At 45.1% G+C, this 24,341-nt stretch overlaps 1 protein-coding gene across 1 annotated transcript in view; it reads right to left on the bottom strand.

Moving 5' to 3' along the window:
- Window positions 1-24,341, bottom strand: part of LOC144695011 (catenin alpha-3-like) — a 1,693,436-nt gene that overhangs the window by 1,566,318 nt on the left and 102,777 nt on the right. The window contains exons 4-5 of the mRNA XM_078565866.1: window positions 11,321-11,487; window positions 11,107-11,226 (exon numbers count right to left, since the gene is read on the bottom strand). Of these exons, the coding sequence (XP_078421992.1) occupies window positions 11,107-11,226; window positions 11,321-11,487 (287 nt within the window). The remainder of the gene's footprint in view (window positions 1-11,106; window positions 11,227-11,320; window positions 11,488-24,341) is intronic.

The following is a 24,341-nucleotide window of genomic DNA, read 5'->3' as shown; positions in this document are numbered from 1 at the left end:
AAGAAGGAAGATCTCGAGTTCCAGATCATTGATGGGATGCAAAAGCCACTCATCTCAGCTGGAGCAAGTCCAAAGCTTGGTCTGGAAACCCTAAATGTGCCAACAGAGAAAGGGCAACAAAAGATGCCAGAGGAAGGACAGAAAAAGACTCCAGAGAAAGAGAAACAAAAGACACCAGAGTGAGGGAGACAGAAAACCACAGAGAGAGGGAGACAATATTCAAGTAAACCACAAGATGGTTGATGACCATGTTAGTTGCAATGAAATGCCAGAGCCAAAGGTAAATGTTCTGCAGGAAAATGTTCACACCAGAGCTAAAGAGTTGAAGGGCAAGATTCACACTGAACCTATACCTTTGAAAACACACGATAAACTGAAGTCTTCAATGAAGCAAGCTGGGCAGGATCTGAACAAACAAATTTCAGAGATAGCACAAAGGTATCAGGAGGAAAATATGACCCACAATTCCACAGCTGGCAACTCAAAGCGGGAGTTGAGAAAACTCAACCAGATATACAGGTGCAACTGCAGGCAGATCCGATCAACTAGTGAAGCTGCACCTTCACAGCAATCGCCTGATCAGGGAGAAGGGACCTCACCAGCTGTACTGAGTGCAGAACTACCATCAGTCCCAGAGGTCCATGGCTCCCCAACAATAGCAATGGAACAATGACAGTCACCCAAGGCAACAAGGGCCAATGGAACGACACACTATGGACAAGGATCATCCAGACAAACAGCCAATGTCAACACACACGCATTCCATGAAGAGACCTGCATGGTTTAAAGACTGTGGGCAGGATTTTCAGGTCATCGGGCGGGTGCAGTGGGCAGGCCCAGGAATGGCCAGGAAACGGTCTGCTGCCTGCGATCGGCCCCCAACCACGATTGCATGCTGACTGGCATATTAACAGCCAGCCAGCGTGAAAGCCACACTGAGAAGCTCAGCGCTGCCGGGGTGAGGCAGGAGGTGTGCGAGCGCAAAAGTCTGTGCAGGTACGGGGCAGTGCATGCTGAAAGATGAACAATTTTAAAATCAAAAAGAAAGATTTTTAAAATCTGAAAAAAAAAGTCCCGACATGGGACTCACTCACAATAACGTAAACAGAATAATAATTCTGACCAAAGATGTTTATTTATTTTTTTATTTAATTGTGGAAACCTCATCCCGTCCATGGATGAGATTCCCTAAAAAATCAAAAGGCCACCTGGCCAATTCGCCTGACGCCAACCAAAACACTGCAGCGAAAAATAGCTTTCAATTAATGGATTAATGGCCTTAATAAGCCTCTTAATTGTCGGTGGGTGCGCAGCCGACTTTTGTGCGCACCCGCCAACCAAAATATTGCGCGAGGGTGTGATTACATCAGGATGCTCATCTGATATCATCACGTGCTATTTTACACTCAATCGGGTCGGGCATGCAACCACCCACAGACATAAAATCCTGCCCCATGTGTGCAATGCATGTGCAGAGACTGACTGGTAGAACAAACAGTTGTCAATGCATGAGAACAGTGGGTATATAGTGGGTAACTTGGGCAATTCACAGTCACACAAGATCATGCATGCAAATGTGTCTTTTGTTCACTAGGGAGAAAGGGGATTTTTTTTCAACATGAAAAAGAAGATGTCTGCATTTTTTTTATATGAAAAAGAGGATATTTGGATTTTGGAAATGCAATGCTTTACTGACTAACTGGCATGTGACTCTGCCATGAAGTGCTCTGCCTTTGGGGGCAGACATATTTAGTTCAGTTCAATGAAGTCCTCTCACAAACAAGACACTAAAAAAGACTGCTGCCCTTATATATGAAATAGTTCCATAAATGCAAGTTGCTGTTGATGTTTTATATCAGATTGGCTTTTTCTTTCTGCTTGAATAAAAATTCTCGGTTCGTGTTTACAGCTTAATTTATAACTCTAACAGGGTTGCTGTACTGGTTCATAAAGAGAAAGGAGCAGCTTAGCAAAACCTAGCATTAATGTAATATAATACTGCACTCGGCCCTGTCCAAAAGCCATTAGAATATATGGACTAGTGAGTTGTAACAATCTATAAAGAATGCTACAGATAACATGGTTTTATCAGTGTGTTAGTGAGGAAGAACTGAAGAAAAATAAACCACATCAAGAACTGAACAGATAATGAGCAAAACTATAAATATCTCTAAAGAACCATTGTGTCATTGGGCAGAATCCTCCTAGATTTGCACTGAGTGCAGGACTGAGCGTGAAAAAGGATGTTTTACCCGCCGGCTACAATGGCGGGATTTGGTTTCGTATCCCTTCCCGGTGCATCCCACCTCATTAATAATGTATTCACGGGAAACACACCGGATCGGTTGTGGGCGGGCTTGGATTTGCCCAGCATGCCATTACCTCACCCTTCCTCGCTCTGGGCACCATACCTAAAGTGCACCAGAGCTCAGCTGACTTCATGTCTACAGACCAGGACTGCTCCAGGTGACAGGTGGCCCCGAAAGCAAAGAAGGTGCCAGCCCCCAAATTTAGTAACACCTCTCTCGGGCACCTGTTGGACACAGTAGAAGGATGCTGCGATGTCCTCTACCCTCACTCTGGCCACAAGAGGTCCACCAGAGTGATCAATTTGGCCTGGGAGGCAGTAGTAGTGGCAGTCAGCATCACTGGAGCACAAAGGAGGTCAGCCATCCAGTATAGGAAAAAGATGAATGGTCTCATCCATTCCGCAAGGGTAAGTCAACCACCTCATCACTCTCAACTCACACACTGACAAACCCATCATACATCCACAGGGATCTCACACCTCAAGGGACAACACCACTAACTCTCACACACACCCTCACATCTCCATCAGACTCATATCCTCTCAAGCTCACGTCCTCATCCTGCAAGCATGACCCAGACCTCCCTGTCACTTGCCATTTCAACACTCCACCCTGCTCTTATGCCCACATGTCCGTCCTTGGCCTGCTGCAATGTTCTAGTGAAGCTCAACACAAACTGGAGGAACAGCACCTCATCTTCCGTCTAAGCACTTTACATCCTTCTGAACTTAACATTGAGTTCAACAACTTAAGATCATGAGCTCTCTCCTCCATCCCCACCCCCTTTCTGATCCCCCTTTTCCCAATAATTTATAATTTTTTTAATATATATATTTTTAATATATTTTTCTTTTCCCATCTATTTCTATTATTTTAAAATTTATTTCCATCCATTGTTTTATCTCCACCTTTTAGCCTATTTCGATCCCTTTCCCCCTACCCCACCCCCACTAGGGCCATCTGTCACTTGCTCGTCTTGCTTTCAACCCTTAATGTCCCCATTAGCACATTCCTTAGATAATATCATCACCGTCAACACCCCTTTGTCCTTTTGTCTATGATATCTTTGGCAATCTCTTCTTTGCCTCCACCTATCACTGGCCCTCTATCCAGCTCTACCTGTTCCACCCCCCTCTACCAGCTTATATTTCACCTCATTTCAATTTTTCCTTAGTTCTGTTGAAGAGTCATGCAGACTCAAAACATTAACTGTATTCCTCTCCACAGATGCTGTCAGACCTGCTGAGTTTTTCCAGGTATTTTTGTTTTTGCTGTGAGTGCTCTCTCTCCTGCTTTTGACTCTGCTGCCGTGCACGAATTATTTCAACTTTGGTTCCCAGGGAGCTCTGCCAAGCGACTGACACCCTCAGCCAGCCAGTCCTTCAGCTCCATCCACATCCTCACCTCCAGCCAAGAGGACACCTCCTCCATTGAAGAGCTGGAAACAAGCAGCCTGGAAGACCTGTCACAGCGCTTACCCACACCCTCCACAAACACAGGGATACACACCTCAGTGGGACCTAGGTCTAGAGCAGGCTCGGGTTCACAATCTGGTAGTCACCACATGGACATGTATCCACAGCAGGAGGAGGCAGGATCGGCTGAGCTCCCCAGCACTCGGAGGACTGCTGGGGAAGAGGCATCTGTGAGGTCTGAGTCAGATGACGAGCCTCTGGGTTTGGCCTTCCAATTCATCCTGGAGAGTCAGCCGAAGGTGGGGGAACATCATGCAGAGCTGTTGGAAGCCCTCAACAGAGTGGCATGCAAGTCGGAGGAGTGCATCCACCTGCTCTCTGATGAAGTGGTGCCCACATGCAATCATGGGAAGGTTGGCAGAGCTGCAGTCTATCGCGTTAGCCATGGGCAAATCCTGCAGTGACAACGTGAGAGGGAAACAGGGCACCTCAACATCCCCCCAGGGGCTCCTTCCCCTTAAGGAATCAGGCCAGGGCCCTCGGACACCTGAGGAAAGGAGGAGCGGCAGCTGGACAGCCTTGGGCCATGCACTCAGGGAACTCTCCCTCCCTATCCTGTCCTCTCCCTCTGAGCCCCCTTTGCCTGTGACCCCCTCAACTTCACCCTCTGTCACCACAGAGGGAGCAGCTGGCCCACAGGAGGACAGCCAAAGCAAGCAGGGGCCCTCAAGGCCTTGGCTCTCCAGAGGACCCACACTGAAGTCACCAGTGGAAACAGGGCCAACCATTGCACAGGCTGTCTCCATCCCTGCTGCGGATGGCAGGGCAGAAATTAGAAAAAGTGGTTGGCCTAGAAAAGTTAAGAAATTCTGATCACAAGTGATTGCACGGGTGAACACATTTTGTCACTTTATCTGGAGGAAGACACAAATAACTTCCCAGAAATACTAGGGAACTAAGGTTCTAGTGAGAAGGAGGAATTGAAGGAAATTAGTTTTACTAAAAAACAGTGCTGGAGAAATTAATGACACTGAAAGCTGAAGTCCCCGAGGACCTGATAATCTACATCTCAGCCTGTGGTGAAAGGAGGTGGCCATGGAAATAGTGGATGCTTTGCTTGTCATATTCCAAAATTCTGTAGATTCTGGAACAGTCCCAGTAGATTAGAGGGTGGCCAATGTAACCCCACAATTTAAAAAAGGAGGGAGGGAGAAAAACAGCGAATTACAGACCAGTTAGCCTAACCTCAGTAGTAGGGAAAATGCTAGGGTCTATTATAAAGGATGAGATAACTGGACACTTAGAAAATATCAACAGAATTAGACAAAGTCAACATGGATTCATGAAAGGGAAATCATGTTTGACAAACCTACTGGAGTTTTTTGAGGGTGTAACTAGCAGAATAGATAAGGGAGAACCAGTGGACATGGTGTATTTGGATTTTCAGAAAGCTTTTGATAAAGTCCCACATAAGAGGTTAGTGTGTAAAATTAAAGCACATGGGATTGAGAATTGGGTAACATACAATAATCAAAGAGTAGGAATAAATGGGACTTTTTCAGGTGGCAGGCAGTGACTAGTGGGGTACCGCAGGGATCAGTGCATGGGCCCCAGCTATTCACAATATATATCAATGATTTGGATGAAGGAATCAAATGTAATATTTCCAAGTTTGCTGGGAATGTGAGCGATGAGGAGGGTGTTAAGAAGCTTCAAGGCGATTTAAACAGGCTAAGCAAGTGGGCAAAAAAATGGCAGATGCAGTATAACGTGGATAAGTGTGAAGTTATCTACTTTGGTAGGAAAAACAGAATGGCAGAGTATTATTTGAATGGTGATAGATTGGGAAATGTTGATGTACAGAGAGATCTGGGTGTCCTTGTACACCAATCACTGAAAGCAAGCATGCAGGTACAGCAAGCAGTTAAGAAGGCAAATGGTATGTTGCCCTTCATTGCGAGGGGACTTGAGCACAGAAGCAAGGATGTCTTACTGCAGCTGTACAGGGCCTTGGTGAGACCACATCTGGAGTATTGTATGCAGTTTTGATCTCCTTACCTAAGAAAGGATATACTTGCCATAGAGGGAATGCAGCGAAGGTTCACTAGGCTGATTCCTGGGATGGCAGGATTGTTGTATGAGGAGAGATTGGGCCGACTAGACCTGTATCCACTGGAGTTTAGAAGAATGAGAGGAGGTCTCATTGAAATATATAAAATTCTGTCAGGGATGGACAGACTGGATGCAGGGACAATATTTCCTTTGGTTGGGGTTCTAGAAAAAAGGTCACAGTCTCAGGATACGGGGCAGACCATTTAGGACTGAGATGAGGAGAAACTTCTTCACTTGGAGGGTGATGAACCTGTCACTGAATATATTTAAGAAGGAAATAGATAGATTTCTGGACTCTATAGGTGTCAAGGGATATGGGGAGAGGGCAGGTGTTGAGCTAGAGGGTCAGCAATGATCATATTGAATGGTGGAGCAGACTCGAAGGGCCAAATGACCTAATCCTGCTCCTATTTTCAATGTTCCTATAATCTGAAAATACATTTACTTTCACTGAATAATGTGTAATGTTGTCTTTCAGCTTCATTGGCAGACTTTGCGAGTCCTCCCACTGCATCGCACCACCCCCCCACCCCCCCCCTCCCCACCCCCCGGCCACTCGCAGTTCAGCTGCACGCAGCCAGATCACAAATGATTCTGGAGGGAGAGGTGTGTGTGTGGCAGGGCCTTTCGGAGCCTCACGCGAGCCTCTCCCATGCACGCAGGGCCTTATTCCATCACACTCATCTCACTGATCCGAGCATTTTCAATGCTGCCTGCTAGGCTTCTCTTTCAGTTGTCCATCTGAGCTGACCTGTATCTCCGCCCACCCAGTGATCTCACTCCCATGCAGCACCTGTGCCCGGCCAACACAAGGCTCCGCTCACTTTCGATTTGAAAAACATGGTCGTAGTCAAGTTTCTCATCAGCTCCCCCATCCTTTCCCCTTCCCCAATTACCTATATCCTTCCTCCATCACTGTGAACCCCCCTGGCATCACCTTTCACCTCCCCACTGACACCCACAAACCCGAACCCTTTTCTTTCCAGGATGTCCAGGTGAATGTGACGTTCCCTACCTTCCTGAGAATCCCACCCCCATCCTCTCCGACCTCCTCCTCCCCGCCCCCAGGGTCCGTGTCTGCCTCCGAGACCCCAGCAACCATCTTCACCACCCCTTCTACCGCTACTGAGACACCCTCACCCTCCCACCCTACCGGCTCCCTCTGCCCCCTCTCATAATCACCATTCCCTCCTACCACATCCACCCTCAGTTCACTCCCAGGAGTTGTCATTCACTCCACATACCCTTCCCTTGCATGTTCAACTAGACATAGCCCCCCCCCAACTCCCTTCTCCATCCTTACTCCCCTTACTCCCCCCTCCCCCCAGACACCTTCACCTCTCTGAACTCCCTCCTCCCCATGGACATCTTCCCCCCTTCAAACTCCCTCCTCCCCGTGGACACCTTGCCCCCTTCAAATTCCCTCCTCCCCATGGACACCTACCCCCTTCAAACTCCCTCCTCCTCTCCGGACACCTTCCATCCCTCCGAACTCCCTCCACCCCCCAGACACCTTCCCGTCTCCGAATTCCTTCCCTTAAACCTTCCTCCTCCCTTATACTTACACCTACCTCCCCATTGCAGCATTTTCCCCCATTAGACCCTCCTCCCCCATACTCCCTCTTCCCCCTCCCAACCTCACCCCCTACAGCTTTGTCCTTCCCCTAATCTTAATCCCCCTGACACCTTCAATCCCCCCCAAACCTCACGCCCCGCAACACCTTCGGCCCACCCCAACCTCAGCCCCTGACACCTTCTCCCCCCACAACCTCACCACTCCCCGCCCCCCCGCACCCCATTACACCTGCTTCATGGTGGAGCCATGTCCATGAGAATCCACTCAGCATGCAATGCTCGTGTTCCTCCAGGGTCTGGTAACTGTGGGGCTCCAGCATCTTCTATTCCTCGGATGTCCGTGATCTGAACTAGGCCCTAATGGTCCCGACTTCTGCACATCACACTTGTCCAGACATGTTCTGGCCTGGCATGTTTTCCCATTGGCAGAATGGTAAATCGGGCATGGAGGGATGATTCTGGTCGGGCCTGACTTTGCACCCCATTAATGGGATACAAATCGGGTTCACACCAGCCTCCAGTGGGATTCACATTCCACGATGGTGGACATCATCGAGTGATCTCACTGTGATTTCACACCGACATGAAACCGATTTCTGCCCCTCACGTTGAATTGTTCCCCCTCTGCCTGCCATGACACCCGCCCCCAACAGGAGCGGGCAATACCACACCTTGTCAAAGTTGGAACGAGTGAATCTGACTAAAGTGCTGGTGTATTTTACCAATAAAATCGTAGACAAACTGTGGAAGTATTGCAACTAAAAAGAAATGGAAGACTCAGCTAGATTTATTGGATAAGCTTAGTTTATTTTGCAATATTGTTTCACAGCACCAGTTTTCTGGAAAGAAAAGTGATATTTGCAGTTCATGCATGTCACATCTGTTCCAGTTGGAAACTGTGTATTGCAGAACATTTCAGACATTAATTTTGCCAATATAAATTCCTATTATGTGAAAGTAACTGAAACTACTTGACTAAACAGTGCCTGGTTAATGCTAATATGGATTATCAGAAGGATGTGTAACAACCAGTGCCCCTCCATTCACAATCCATTGGACCCAGCAGATCAGCACTCTAAATACAAGTAAACAAACAGATACTCTCCCTGGAAATTTCCTCGGACTCTCCCAATCACCTGGCATGACGTGGGTTATCCCATTTATCCGGCATTCCCACTAAAGTCAGAGCAGCCGATCGGGAAAACCTTGGAGGAAATTCATGATGAATAAAGAAAGGAAGACTTGCATTTATGAACGTCTTTATTGACCTCATTTACAGTCAATGAAGTCCTTTCTAATGTGTAGTCACTGATCTAACCTAGCAATGGCAGCAGCCAATTTATGCACAGCAAGCTCCCACAATCAGCAATTAACATCCAGATAATCTGTCTCATTTCAGTGGTATGATTATCCTCCTCCTCCACCAGGTACCATTCTCTAAGAGGATATTAGTGACCATGGACTTCAATTGGATTGGTCCATGGTTACCAACTTGGAAAAGTGCTGTAGTGGTTTGCTGTTGCCTTCTGCAGTTTGGCTGACCAGGAAACTCTCCCACTCTTACTGCCTGCCATCAGGCACATTAGAAGGATTTACAGGCTGATATACAACCTGTTTGGCCACATTAAGAACACACCTTCCATGGCCATCAAATCCTGAAGTGGGGCTTGAACCCAGAGCTGTTGGCCCAGAGTTAGGGATGCTACCACTGCTCCACAAGATCTCTAATGTTGATCATACCTCTTCTGTCATGTACCAAAATTCTTACGATCATGCACACTTCATGTCATGACGATCTTGACTTGTCACAGAAGCATTTAAAATCAGGTCAGTTTTAACAAGTACAACAGTATCACCTAGCATTATAAGGAATAATACCTGAATGACCCGTCCTCCCAAAGTGGAACTATTGCAATTCCTCTGTCCACAGAGAATGCCCTGAACATTTCCCAGTCCATTACTCACTCTTAGAAATTCTAGTTTACAGACATTTTCCATCCTCCTTCTCACTCTTAATTCACCCAAAGTTCAACATTTAGCTGAGTTACATTTCCCCTGTTCTCCACCTTCCTTTATGACTATTGCAATCAGAAGGTTCAAAATCATCCAGCTCTTCAATCTTTGGTGTGCTGTGCACCAGAGAACAGCTTGTTACTCTTCTGAATTTAGTGTCAATGGTGCGACCACAAATTCCAAGAATGAGGCTTCACATATATGCAAGCTAGAGAACTAACAACAGCTGACCACCTCCTTCAGACCCCTCGATGTGGCCCTCAATCCCCTGCCTATGGTCTGTAACAGTAAATAGACAGCCTTTTCATACACAACACCCCTTCAAGAAAGAATGACAGACTTGTATTTCTCTAGCACCTATTACAACCACATGGCATCCCAAAGTACTTCACAGCCAATGAAATGCTATTTGAAGCATTGTCACTGTTGTAATTTCGGAAACAATAGCAGCCAATTTGTGCACAGCAAGCTCCCACAACAGCAATGTGATAATAACCAGGTGATGTATTTTTTTAGCGATGTTGATTGGAGAAAAATATTGGTCTGAACAGTGAGGAGATCTCGCCTGCTCTTTTTCGAATACCACCATGGGATCTTTCACATCCGAGAGATTTAGTGTCTCATCTGAAGGATGCAATTTTATTAGAGGCAAATTTACTCAGGTGATGAAGTATAATGCAGAACAAATAAGTTGGTCACAAATTCTCTGAACATGTTGACACTGAACAGCAAGGCTCATAAAGGTTTTATACAGATAAAGGGCACACCCTTTATAAGGTGGCTATATCCCAAAGTCCATTTTAAATGGGTGTTTCATGGAGTCATTGCAACAATACACACAGTATTGTTATACCTCACAATCCCAGGCAGACCGCCTGACCACCCAGCTTCAACTTTCCTGGGTGACCATTGCCATTTCATCCAAATATGGACCATACTTTTCTCATTGGACTCCCTGTTGCTTGACTTCCAGAGGCTGAATGTGGCCTTTTGTCACCTTAAAAAACAGCACAGCTCTTTAATAGCTGCTGGATCCTGATAATCAGTCCCCTCCCCCGCACCCCCCCCCCCACCCCTCCACGCACCCATCCCTCAAACACCTTGGTTCTCTCAGTGTGTGGTGTGCTGGGCGCAGGGAGTCCTGCAAAGGAATATCTCAAATGAAGGAGCACACAATCCTTCTGAATAGTCATTTGGTAGTACAGAACTTGAGTATTGCTGAAAAATTATGCATGTGGTCGAAGCTCTTCATCTTGCACACTCATCAGGACAATTTGCAAGAATACCAAATTATAAGGGGAACAACAATTTATACTGTGTGAGAAGAGAGTGCTGATTGTTTGGCAAGCAGACTCTGGTTGTTGGAGGCATTGCCATGGAGAATGTACCAGTTATAACTGATGACTGATCTCCGTGGCAATGCCTCCACCAATCAGAGTTCACTTGCCAACCAGTCAGCACTCTCTTCTGATGCAGTATAAACTGTTATTCCCTTTACATTCAGTATTTTCTTGTGAATTGTCCTGATGAGTGCAAGACAAAAAGCTTTGACAATATGTGTCTTTTTTCAGCAATGCTCACATTCTTCTGAAATCGAGAAGAATAGTCTACAATATTATGCCCGTGTTTTGCTATATGACCATTAAACCATCGACAAAATGAATACAGTCAACTTTCCATACCTGTTGTCGTTTCTGAGTCAGAAGATCCAATTTAGCTAAATCCTGCCCAAAACTTGTGTAGGCCTTGGTCAGTTCACCTTTATTTGTCATGCTCATCAACAATGCAAATGATTTCTGGACCTGCCAATAACATAGCATTAAAATTAGCTCATGTTAGCATCTAGAATGTGCAATTTTAACTGGAAAGGATTGGCCTTCACTTGAATTTACTTACAACCATGAGATGCTGCAAGAGATACATAACATCAGTAATGTCTGCCAGAATAAGGAGTCGGGTCACAGCAGTAAGGAGAGCTTGCGCAACATTAACCATCCCTTCTCGTTTCAGCAAGGCACATGGGTCATCTGTGAATTCTCTTGATGCAACTCTCATGATTTCACCTGAGAAGGATGGAAAATATCATTAACCACCTCCACAGTAACACTTAAAATGCACAAAGCCTCCACAGTTAATCAGAAAGAAGTTAACCGATCACTTCAGGGACAAAATCCTTTCAGGCATCATGGATTCTCTCAACACATTCAGATAAACACTCTAGTTTGACTTCCATTGGGACAAGTTAATCAATGGCATTAATCTAGTCCACAAGGACATAAGAATAAAGAGCCATGGCTGTATCGTAATGGAGAGCATCTTTAGTAAATGCCATTAGAGTCAACATTTATTACTGAATTACCCTGGGATAAAAAGCTGAGATGTAATGAAAGTAACAACAAAATGCAAATAAATGTTTTACAGGCACATATAGATAGTTTAAACTATGATCAGTTTTAGAAGTTTTGAATGATTTATGTTTGGTAAATCAAAATTTTGAGTTTGTTGCATATTTTTAATTTGTTTTTCTGTTTCATTCTATTGACCATTAGTAATGTTTCATTTTTCTGCAGATTGTTGTGTCATTAACTTTTTATGTAATGGGAACTAAGCCATTGATCAACAGGGTGATCATGGCTGCTCCAGCAAGTTGGGTGTTCAGTCTGAGATCATGGGGCACCCTCGTACACACTGGGAATTCTAAAACATCAAACAAGAGTAGAGACAGAACAGTACATGGAGGGACAGAACGGTATACTGAGAAATATCAATGAGACTAAAGGAAAGGCTGGAAGAAGATAAAGACTGGCTGTCAGAATAAGGAGGAGAGAGAGAGAAGGAGGAAGGGAAGAGTTCAAGGAGGAGGAGGGGAGCAAGAGGAGAGCTAGAGAAAGAGGAGAAGGAAAGTAAGAGGAGAAGAGGGGAAAGGAAAAGAGCAGGGGAAAGCAGAAAGTGGGGAAGGAGGGGAAGCAGGAAGGGGAATTGGGGGGGTAAAAGTTTCAAGTACAGTAGCATTGTAGAACAATTCCATTATTGGCACATGAAACCATAAACTACTTGTGTAACCCATGCGGTTAAAAAGTAGCCACTGCTCAGCAATGTAGAATGCTGGTGACCTAATCTGCTGAACAGCAGGGGGCTATACTCTGGGACTCGATAAATAATTACACAACTCTCAGTCTCAGGTAGCGGAGACAGTCAAGAGGTAAGCATTTTTCCACTTCAAGTGCAGCGGTTTGCATTTGAACACCGAGTTTCAAGCAGAGTAAATAAACCGTAAATATATTTGTGATGAGAGCACTGATGTCAAAAGTTGCACTGCACATCTTGAGTTGGGTACAACTCCACTCCACCACAACAAAAGATCCCTCTGAGAGTGAGCTTTTAGTTGCTCTGCATTTTATGTCATTGCATTGTTCATGCACCATATTTTATCTGTTTATTATGGAGCTTTGGCAGACATCAGACTCAGGTGGGCTAAAATTTTGCAAACAAATGTTTCGGTAGATTTTCTTTTTAAATTGGTCTTAAACAGAAAAGTCTGTACCTGACAGATTGAAAAACTTGCAGTGCTGCAGATGCTTCTCACAAGTATTTTTTAATGTTCTCTAGAGTTGCTGACCCATAGTTCTGCATATCAGCTGAGCTATAAAGCAGAAGGTGAGGATAGGAGCACCTTCTCACCTCTTGGCAGATAACACGAGAAATAGCACACCCGGGGTAGCTTGGGGGCAGATGGCTGACGCATCTTCTGACCTGGGAGAGTGGAAGGAGTATGAAACAGGTCAGGGGGAGTGTGAAGCAGACTGGGAGGAGGGTGAAGCAGACTTGGATCAATGACGTGAGGCAGGAAAAATAATCAAACTGTGACATCACAAAAAGGCAGTGAGTTGATTGGCTGGTGTGTATTGTAGCTTAGTTTCCCTTTATCCAAAGTTCGGAAGTTAGTCTAAGGAGCCGGGAAGTTAAAAATTTATTTTCTTTGATACTAAGGGTTACATTAAGGGTCTCAATTAACCTCCCTAAATTTAAGTGACAACAGAAAAAGAGAAGTCAGTATCAGCAAATCGTTATTTTTTAAGTGTTATGCTTCATGAAGAGACTGTTAATGTTTAAAGAGAAATTTGAGTATGCAATAATTAACTGACAGAACTATGGAACAAGATTTCATGTTTTTAAACAAAAACAAACTTTATTGTGTATATAAAGAAAATTAAACAAAGGAAGCATCTCGGACAACATTATAGCTTATAAAGACTTACTTAAACTCAGTTCTAATTTTTACATACTTTTCGTCTTGCACTCATCAGGCAGGTACAAGAATGCCAAAATTCAAAGGAAGAAAGAATTTATTTGGCATGAGAAAAGATTCCTGATTGGTTGGCAGGTTGACTCTGATTGGTCAAGGTATTGGCATGGAGAATGTGCCAGGGAACAATTGTTCCCCATGCTTTTGTTTAATTCAAAGACTGTGCAATGACTAGAGATGTTCTCTCTGCTTGCAGAGGACTGATCCCTGCATATGCATGTATATAACTTCTAGCAAGCATAAGTAAGCCACATTGTGAACCCAACTGATACTCATAAATTGGTTAAAAGAAAAATACTGTGGATACTGGAAACCTGAAAGAAAAACAGAAAATTCTGGAAAAACTCAGCAGGTCTGACAGCATCTATGGAGAGAAAAACAAAGTTAACGTTTCGAGTCCATATGACACTTCTTCATAAGGGCCTGAAGAAGCATCATACAAAGCATAAATTGGTTGTTAGTGTAATTCTTTCCACACTCGGGGTTGAACAGAACCTGCTGAACAATCGCAGAATCACACCTAACTTTAGACATTACGTTCTGAGTTTTGCAAGCACGGGCTGGTTGAGTACAGGCAGTACTCTGCCTATTGCGAGCAGTGAAAAGGATGAGCTGATTGACACAATCCATCATACGGCCTATGAACCTGGCATCGCACTGGCACTGAAATTCATATACAGTATTACTCATTTGTGTGGTAGGCAGAACGTCTTTTTGGCTTGATAACAGCATCCTGCTTGTGGAAAATACCACTTCTGTTGCTACTACATAGTAGCAGCGTCAATATACATGTTGGGATACCTAAAGTTCCCCTTGCTATAATATTGGCCTTATCGACAATGTCATAAATAGGGACAGAGCCATTTGTTCACAGTGCAAGCTTGATGCTGAAATAGGGCACATCAAAACTATCCTGTGGGATAATGGCTACCACAATAGATCATTGCTTGCTGAGTGTCACATAAACTCAAGAATGGGCCTAAGGCTGCCACTTTCAGACCTGAAAAGTGCCCAATCTACATCAGATTACCCTGGAAAGGTAAGGTATCTCAAAAATTTGAGCAACAGGTGAAGCTAGCTGTTTCACACTAAATCCATTCGGGGAAAAAACGTCTCCCACTACATCATTCCCCAATATTAAATCCATATGCTTAACAGGTAGTTTAGAAACAAAACAATAACAGACCCTTTTACTAAAGCACAATTTAAATTCACTCTATCCAATGGGATTGGCACACACTTCCCATCAATACCCTGTATTGATATATTTTTATTTAAGAAGAGAGAAGTCTGCATCTTTTGCTACAGCAAGCTCTGAGCTGAACCAGAGGATAACAATTTCTCTGGGTACTCCTTTGCACAAAAATGGAGTAACATCCCCTTCAAATATAAATCCTATATTATTCCTCACATTCCTATTTACACCCATGGTCCATATTCCAATAAGTATAGATTCCTCACAAGCTTCCCTCTTTGGAATTGCATTTTCTGGAGAATCAACAATTACTTTCACCAATGCCACAGGTTTAGTTTTTAATTTCCAAAAAGTTGCCTTCAAATGTCCAACTTTATGCCAATCAAAACATTTTGGTCTTTTTGACTCACTTCTACCTTCTACACTATCTTTTTGGATACCATGGGAAGAATCTATTCCTCCGTTTCTGTTATCCTATCCATGAAGGCTTGAATACTGTAATCCTGTCCACTCTCATATGATCTATTTTTCCAACCTTTGTGTGGGTTTACAAGTAGAGATCTACTGCCGCCTAGCTGCCTATATGTTATATTGTACCAACCTGCTAGAATAGCTGCCTCCTTTATCTTAGAAACCTTATGGTCTTCTAGCTATGTCCTAATAGTTAATAGAAAGCTGTTTGTTAAACTCTTCCGTTTATACTATTTCCCTCACATTCTCAAAAGTCTCCACTAATTTCACTGATCAAAACCATTAATCAAACAGAAGCTCTTTCTCCCTAGCAAATGTTACAAATGTTTGATATTGTTTTTTCCTCACAGTCCAAAATTTTAAGTGATAAACTTCGGAGAAAAGCTCATACACATTAAGTACAATATTAAGTACCTGAATGGTGTTGACAAGGTGAATGTGGAAAGGATGTTTCCTCTTGTGGGTGAGTCCAGAACTAGGGGGCACTGTTTTAAAATTAGGGGTTGCCCATATACGATAGAGATGAGGGGAATTTTTTTCTCTCAGAGGGTTATCGACTTTGGAACTCTCTGCCTCAGTAAGTGGTAGAGGTGGGGCCACTGAATATTTTTAAGGCGGGGGTAGATAGATTCTTGTTAAGCAACAAAATCAAAGGTTATCAGGGGTAGCTGTGAATGTGGAACTCAAAAAACAAACAGGTCAGCCCTGATCTTATTGAATGGTGGAGCAGCCTTTGGGAGCCGAATGGCCTACTCCTGCTCTTATTTCAATGATCGTGCATTCGTATGTTTCTATGTTTTTATCATTTCATAATCTGAAGATTTTCTTCTAAAAGGCTTAAATAAACATCCAATGTTTTTCCCGTCAAAATACCCCCAATGGCCTCTCATACACTCCATGCCAACCCATGTCCCTTCACAGACTCCAATGGCCCCTTATAGCCCCTATGCCAACTCATCAAAATAATTTGCAAAATAAGAGTTTATGTATGCTTCTGTCATCCTGGCTTTTAGAAACTTTCTATAATTAGATAAAGGGCCAAATTTCCATCATGGAGGTGGATGGCTTGAGTTGGGAAGCTTCCAAGCTCAGTGCAGCCACCTCAGGAAAAATTACATGACTGGAGCAATTTTCATTGCGGGAGGTGGGGTGGACATGGGATAGAGTTGGGCCTGCTGCCCCCAGATGTAGGTCGGAGGTGGCCACAGGAACTATTTTGTCATTCATTCACTGTCACTGGGTTGAAATTCTGGAACTCCCAGCCAGCAGGGTGTACCTACACCACATGGACTGCAGCAGACAATATAGTTCTAAGTCAAGATGGTGTGTGGTTTAGAGGGGAACTTGAAGGTGGTGGTATGTCCATGCATCTGCTGCCCTGTCCTTCTAGATACTGTTGAAGGGGCCTTGGTGAGTTTCTGCAGTGCATCTTGTAGATGGTACACACTGCTGCTACTGTGCGTTGGTGGTGGAGGGAATGAATATTGAAGGTGGTGGATGGGGTGCCATTAAAGCGGGTTGCTTTGTCTTGGATGGTGTTGAGCTTCTTGTGTGTTGTTGGAGCTGAACTCATCCAGGCAAGTGGAGAGTATTCCATCATACTCCTGACTTGTGCCTTGTGGATGGTGGACAGGTTTTGTGGAGTCAGGAAGTGAGTTACCTGCTGTAGAATTCCCAGCCTCAGAACTACTCTTGTAGCCACAGTATTTACATGGCTGCTCCAGTTCAGTTCCTGGTCAACGGTAACCCCCAGGATGTTGCTAGTGGGGAAATAAGCAACAATGATAATACTATTGAATGTCAAAGGAAGATGGTTAGATTCTGTCTTGTTGGAGATGGTTATTGTCTAGCATGGTTAAACTTCACCATATAAAATACCACTCTCATTCATGAAAGCCTATTCAATACATTTAAATCCCCTCAAGTATTAATCCCTTATAAAAACAAACATTACTATTCATAACCTCACACCAAAGACAGCAAATCCTTTAATAATCTCTTGGAGCTGTCTATCAAACTGGGGACTTACAGTTCCACCCTCCCAATGTGATGATGCCATGTTGTGGAAGCAGTCAAACAATAATAATTCTATAATGATGCCCCTTATGTCAACAAACATCTATTGCAGCTGCCAGGACTGATTTTTCTTTTACTCTCACGGACACAGGGAGGTTTTTTTTTATTTAAAGGTCAAGGGATTTAAATAGCTTGACAACGAGACAGTTCTACATACCTTATCCACCCCTCATGAGCATTTACATCTCCACCATAATGTCATGGAACACACACTGCAAATTGCAGCCATTCCTGAACTGAAAATCGGATCTCTTTGTACTGTGCACTGAGTTTAAATCACCCAGCCAATTAGTAATTCACCTCTCTGAGCACTATGCCCCAACCCCTTTCCCCTACCGGTGAAAATGGGTTCTGCCGAAAATGGGGGTGGTACTTCTGAATCTAGGTCCTGTCCACCATTTTTAAGGATCTGGAGAGCCTCCACAACTCAGTGAAAATCTGGCCCATAATATTGCTCAACTCCATCCTCAATGAATTTAGGCACTAGGCGAATATTCCTAACTAAATCAAAACTTAGAGCAGAATTTTATGCCAGCTGGATTTTACGGTCCTGCTGAGGTTAATGGACTTTTGAACAGATCGCTGCATATAACTGCCCAGCCCATGCCATGACAGGGCTGTAAAATTCCGCCCTCAGAGTGGGACTCAACTCATCATCTGAACTATTAGTTCCTTCTTCACCATGTAGCCTCAGTCTTTCTTTCTTCAGTTCATGCTGCCTAATTTCTTTTTTTTCTCTCATTGAAGCTCTCTTTCCCGCTTTCTTTCCTCCTCGCTAAGTTCTCTTTCTGGAATTCAGGTTCAGGCTTTGTTTTTAAAATTTCTCTTTCTTTTTCTAATTTGAGCTGCTTCATTTATTTTTTTTCACTTCAAGCTGCTTCATCTGCAACTGAATCTTAGCCAACTCACACTACATTCTACCTGGGTCAGGCTTTTCTTCTTCCAATCCCAAATGCTTTGCTGCTGCATCAATTAGTTCTGCTTTTTCAGCCCATGCTTTTAACCCTATCTTCAACTTTCCTGCTAATGCTCTTAACCTCACCTTTGTTAATTGTTACAAAACACACACGGACAAATCTTCCCACCCCAGAAAAGTCTGACCAATTGACAAGGCCATTCTGCTTTTCACAAAATACAGCAAAATTCACTCTGAAATCTCGTTAGCTTAAACTTAAGCAAACCTAATGCACCCATAATTGTCTGTGCATTCAAAATCCCGCAAAGAGTCCCCAAAAATGTTCTGATCCCCAGAACTGACAATTTTAATTCCTCAAGAATTAGGATTTCTCACTCCGGGCATGGGCCCCCCCACTCACAATTCCTGTTTAATGACTCCAGTTCAGGAACACCACCCCCTCCCTCTCCGATTCCTAATGGCCTCCATATGCACCTTGTTCTGGCTGCCGGCAGATATATACAGCTGCCTGGTCACAGCCTTCCAAACTGACCCTGATGGCAGCTTTTTCTCACTCCAAGTGAACTGCAAACCACACCAGACCAACACTGCAGCTGTCTTCTGTGAGAAAAACCCAGATAAATTAAACAAAGGAACCTCCTATCCCCACACGATGGGGAACTACAGGCAAATGAAAACCCCGTCAAAAAGAAAAACAATATTTTGCAAACAAAAAGAATATGTTCAAGCCTTGCACATTTTTTGAATTACCCAGGAGCTTGGGGAGCCTCTTGTTCCCCAATGCTTTCTCCAAGGCATCATCTCAGCCAATTGGAGCCAACTTGCCAACCAATCAGCATCCTTTCCTCCTGTCATATAAATTGTTGTGATTGTCTGAAATTTGGCATTCCTGCATTTGTCCTGATGAGTGCAAAACAAAAATCTTTGGCAACATGTCTCACTTTACAACAATGTCCTGGATAACCATATGTGCAGGAAGTGTCATCAGCTGCAGCAGCTCGAGCTCCAGATATATACTGGGATGGTACTGGTGGACGATACATAGTGTAGACTGGGTGACTGGGCGTGGAAGGGCTATGAATTGGCATGGGGACTATAAGGGGTCATGTGGGTGGATGGGTGCATAGTAGACATAGAAGGGGTGTGGGGGTTGCAGGCAAGGGTAATACCTTTTGAATTTACCTTTCCAAAGGTTCCCGAATCCAGACTATGGTTTATGACTCCTCTGAGGGGTCATGAGCCACGAGTCATGGAGCAGACTCGATGGGCCAAAGGGCCTCTTCTGCACCGTGTGATTCTGTGATTCTGTGAGCAGCTGACCTGACTCCATGGAAGTTGTGGGGGTGTTGGGAGGGCTAGCAGATGCCTAAGCGAATAATGAAGCCAGCCAGGTCAGGACTGGAGGGTGCAGGCTCACTACCCACACCCTTATCCCATGTCAGCGAAAATGGGGGTCAATGGGAATAGGAGTGAGAATCCCGGATCAGGTCTCACCCACCATTTGTAAATGGCTCCAGAGTCATTCCGACGCCATGAAAATCCATGCCTAACAGTCTATCGACCGTCAGCACAACTGCCCTGATTATTACTTGCAGGCCTGAATATCTCACACCTTGCCCCAGACAACCTGCCCCCACCCCACTTAACCTTTAACAACCAAACCACCTGAGTTTGTTGTCAATCAGAATTCAGAACAGGTCACATGACCCCCTTTATTCCTCCATTTTTACTCTAAATTGAAGGGACAGTCTCAAAACATAAAAATCTTACAAACTTCATTTTTGTAACAAAATGACCTAGTTAGGGCAATTTAAATGCCCATCAAAAGCTCCCTCTGCTAGCTGACAATTAATACTGCATCACCTCCACTTATTGTGAAGGACAGACAAATGTCACACAGCGAACTGGAGCCCTGCACACTGGAAGTCTCTCCATCTATAAATATTCATTTGTATTGTTTACAAGGAAAGAGAGCAGGTCAAGCTAACGTATGTTAAAACTGCACAAGCTATGGTTTAGTCCGACGTATTTGATTCCCAAAGTATTGGGAAAAATCCGAAGGGCTGACAAAGGAAGCAAGTACATGTGACACTGCTCTCTCCAATCAATGCCAGCTTTTCACAAAGCACACCAGGAATTTTCAAAGCAACTTCACCGGAGCTTGGTTGATTTCTCTGTTATTTAGCTGGCACCGTTACCATAGCAACACAAGGTTAAAAGCTGTCCATACTTCACATCTTCTTACCTTAAAGTTGTGAGCCAGTTCTTCTTAATTTATCAAAGTATTTATGGCCTCTGACTCCATGTTGCTGCTCATATTTTGATGAAGTTATCTCTCTGATGAACCATATATCACTTTATTTATCTATGCCTGCATGTAAGCATGTTAGTTTGAAGTGTTCAGTTCTGGTCAGTTTACTGCAGTCAGTTATGTATATCGTGGCCTGAATCTTACCTTTGGCGGGTGCGTGTGATCGGTGGGCCCAAGACCAGTTGGGAAACAGGCCCCCGCCCACGATCGGCTCATGGCCGCGATTTCATGCTGGCTGGCCAATTAAGGCCCATTCAGCATGAAACGCAGCTTCCCAATTGTCATGGAGGGCCGTGTGGGGGCGGGGGTCTGTTAGGCACTGGGTCCAATGGCAGCCCAGCGGGAAGTTTAAAAACGGCACAGGCAGTTCCCTGAAGGCTGCCAGGGAAGAACATTTCTTGAGCATTCTGCAGAGTGATGCTACAGCCTCAGCAACGGAAGGAGATGCCAGGCAGGTCGGGTGGGCACTCAGCACCCCAGTTTTCAGGCGAGTGCCTCGTGGTGCTATTGGAGGAAATGGCTGCCAGGAGGGGCACCCTCATTCCCAGAGATGGAAGGAAGAGGCCGCCATACCAAACAAAAAAGGGAGGAGGTGGCAGCCGAGGTCAGCAGCCACGACGTTGTGCGGCGCACATGGGTGCAGTGTCGCAAAAGGTTCAACGACCTGCTGCGCCAGGAAGGGTGAGTACCGAGTTGGCATGAATCAGCATGGACAAGTGTTAAGGTCTGGCCATACCCCCCTGTGGAGCTCAGGGGTTTAGAATCTGAATGTCAACTGTCAATGACTCCGGAGCTGGCCAAAGGGGTGAGCCCTAGCTGCTTGGACTTGCAGCTCAAGGGCCACAACTCGGATGTGCCCTGCAAGGTTCTCCTCAGCTGGGGTTGGCCAGGCTGCAATGGCGCTGCAGGTAGAGAGTGGACTAATCAATGCTCCTCTGTCCTTTCAGGAGAAGATGAACTAAACAACATTGAGAGGTCACACACAGGCAGAAGGGGAGGTGATGGTGTAGTTGTATTGTCATTGGACTAGTAATCCAAAAGCCCAGGGTAATGCTCCAGGGACATGGGTTCAAATTCCACCACGGCAGATAGTGAAATTTGAATTCAATAAAAATCTGGAATTAAAAGTCTAATCATGACCATGAAACCATCGTCGATTGTTGTAAAAATCCATCTGGTTCATTAATGCCCTTTAGGGAAGGAAATCTGTCATCCTTACCAGGTCTGGTCTTGCCTACACATGACTCCAGATCCACAACAATATGGTTGACTCTTAAATGGCCCAGCAAGCCACTCAGTTGTAACAAACTTCTACAAAGTCACAAAAAAGGAATGAAACTGGAGGGACCACCTGGCATCGACCTAGGCACCGGAAACGACAACGGCAAACTTAGCCCTGTCGACCCTGCAAAGTCCTCCTTACTAACATCTGGGGGGTTGGTGACAAAATTGGTCAAGCAACAGCCTGACATAGTCATCCTCGTGAAATCATACCTTACAGATAATATCTCAAACACCACCATCACCATCCCTGGGTATGTCCTGTCCACCAGCAGGGCAGAGGGGGCAGCACAGTGGTATACAGTTGGCAGGGAGTTGTGCTGGGTGTCCTCAACATCGACTTCAGACCACATGAAGTCTTATGGCATCAGGTCAAACATAGGCAAGGAAGCCTCCTGCTGATTACCACTTACCGCCCTCCCCTCAGCTGATGAATCAGGGCTCCTCCATATTGAACATCACTTGGAGGAAGCACTGAGGGTGGCAAGGGCACAGAATGTACTCTGGGTGGGGGACTTCAAAGTCTATCACTGAGAGCGGCTCGGTAGCACCACTACTGGCCGAGTCCTAAAGGACATAGCTGCTAGACTGGGTCTGCGGGAGGTGGTGAGGGAACCAACAGGAATGAAAAACATACTTGATCTCATCCTCACCACCCTGCCTGCCACAGATGCATCTGTCCACGACAGTATCGGTAGGAGTAACCACCACACAGTCATTATGGAGACAAAGTCCCGCCTTCACATTGAGGATACCCTCCATTAGGTTGTGTGGCAATACCAGCGTGCTAAATGGAATAGATTTCGAACATATCCAGCATCTCATGACTGGGCATCCATGAGGTGCTGTGGGCCATCAGCAGCAGCAGAATTGTACTCAAACAAAATCTGTAACCTCATGGCCCAGCATATCCCCCACTCTACCATTACCACCAAGCCAGGCGATCAGCCCTGGTTCTATGAAGAGTGTAGGAGGGCATGCCAGGAGCAGCACCAGGCATACCTAAAAATGAGGTGTCAACCAGGTGAATCTATAACACAAGAATACTTGTATGCCAAATAGCATAAGCAGCAAGTGATAGACAGAGCTAAGCGATCCCACAACCAACAGATCAGATCTAAGCTCTGCAGTCCTGCCACCTGCAGTCGTGAATGGTGGTGGACAATTAAACAACTCACTGGCGGAGGTGGGTCCACAAATATCCCCATCATCAATGATGGAGGAGCCCAGCACAGCAGTGCAAAAGATAAGGCAGAAGCGATCGCAAGAATTTTCAGCCAAAAGTGCCGAGTGGATGATCCATCTCGGCCTCCTCCGGAGGTCCCCAGCATCACAGATGCCAGTCTTCAGCCAATTCGAAACACTCCACATGATATCAAGAAACGGCTGAAGGCACTGGATAATGCAAAGGCTATGGGCCCTGACAATATTCCGGCAATAGTGCTGTAGGCTTGTGCTCCAGAACTTGCTGTGCCCCTAGCCAAGCTGTTCCAGTACAGCTACAACACTGGCATCTACCCGGCTATGTGGAAAATTGCCCATGTGTGTCCTGTGCACAAAAAGCAGGACAAGTCCAATCCAGTCAATTACTGCCCCATCAGTCTACTCTCCATCATCAGTAATGGAAGGGGTCATCAACAATGGTATCAAACAGCACACGCTTAGCAATAATCTGCTCACTGATGCCCAGTTTGGGTTCCGCCAGGGCCACTTAGTTCCTGACCTCATTACAGCCTTTGTTCAAACATGGACAAAAGAGCTGAACTCCTGTGGTGAGGTGAGAGGGCTGCCCTTGACATCAAGATAGCATTTGACCAAGTGTGGCATCATGGAGCCCTAGCAAAACTGGAGTCAATGGGAATCAGGGAGAAAACTCTCCGCTGGTTGGAGTCATACCTAGCACAAGGGAAGATGGTTGTGGTTGTTGGAGGTCAGTCATCTCAGCTCCAGGATATCACTGCAGGAGTTCCTCAGGGTAGTGTCCTAGGCCCACCCATCTTCAGCTGCTTCATCAATAACCTTCCTCTCATCATAAGGTCAGGAGTGGGGATGTTCGCTAACGATTGCACAATGTTCGGCACCATTCGCAACTCCTCAGATACTGAAGCAGTCCATGTCCAAATGCAGCAAGACCTGGACAATATGCAGACTTGGGCTGACAAGTGGCAAGTAACATTCGTGCCACACAAGTGTCAGGCAATGACCATCTCCAACAAGAGAGAATCCAACCATCGCCCCATGATGTTCAATAGCATACAATCACTGAATCCCCCGCTATCAACATCCTGGGGGTTACCATTGACCAGAAACTGAACTGGACTAGCCATATAAATACTGTGGCTACAAGAGCAGGTCAGAGGC

This window comes from Cetorhinus maximus, chromosome 20 (assembly GCF_964194155.1).
Source record: "Cetorhinus maximus chromosome 20, sCetMax3.hap1.1, whole genome shotgun sequence".
NCBI classification, from domain to species: domain Eukaryota; kingdom Metazoa; phylum Chordata; class Chondrichthyes; order Lamniformes; family Cetorhinidae; genus Cetorhinus; species Cetorhinus maximus.
The sequence above is the reverse complement of the archived record's forward strand: the minus strand, read 5'-3'. Positions and strand labels throughout refer to the sequence as shown.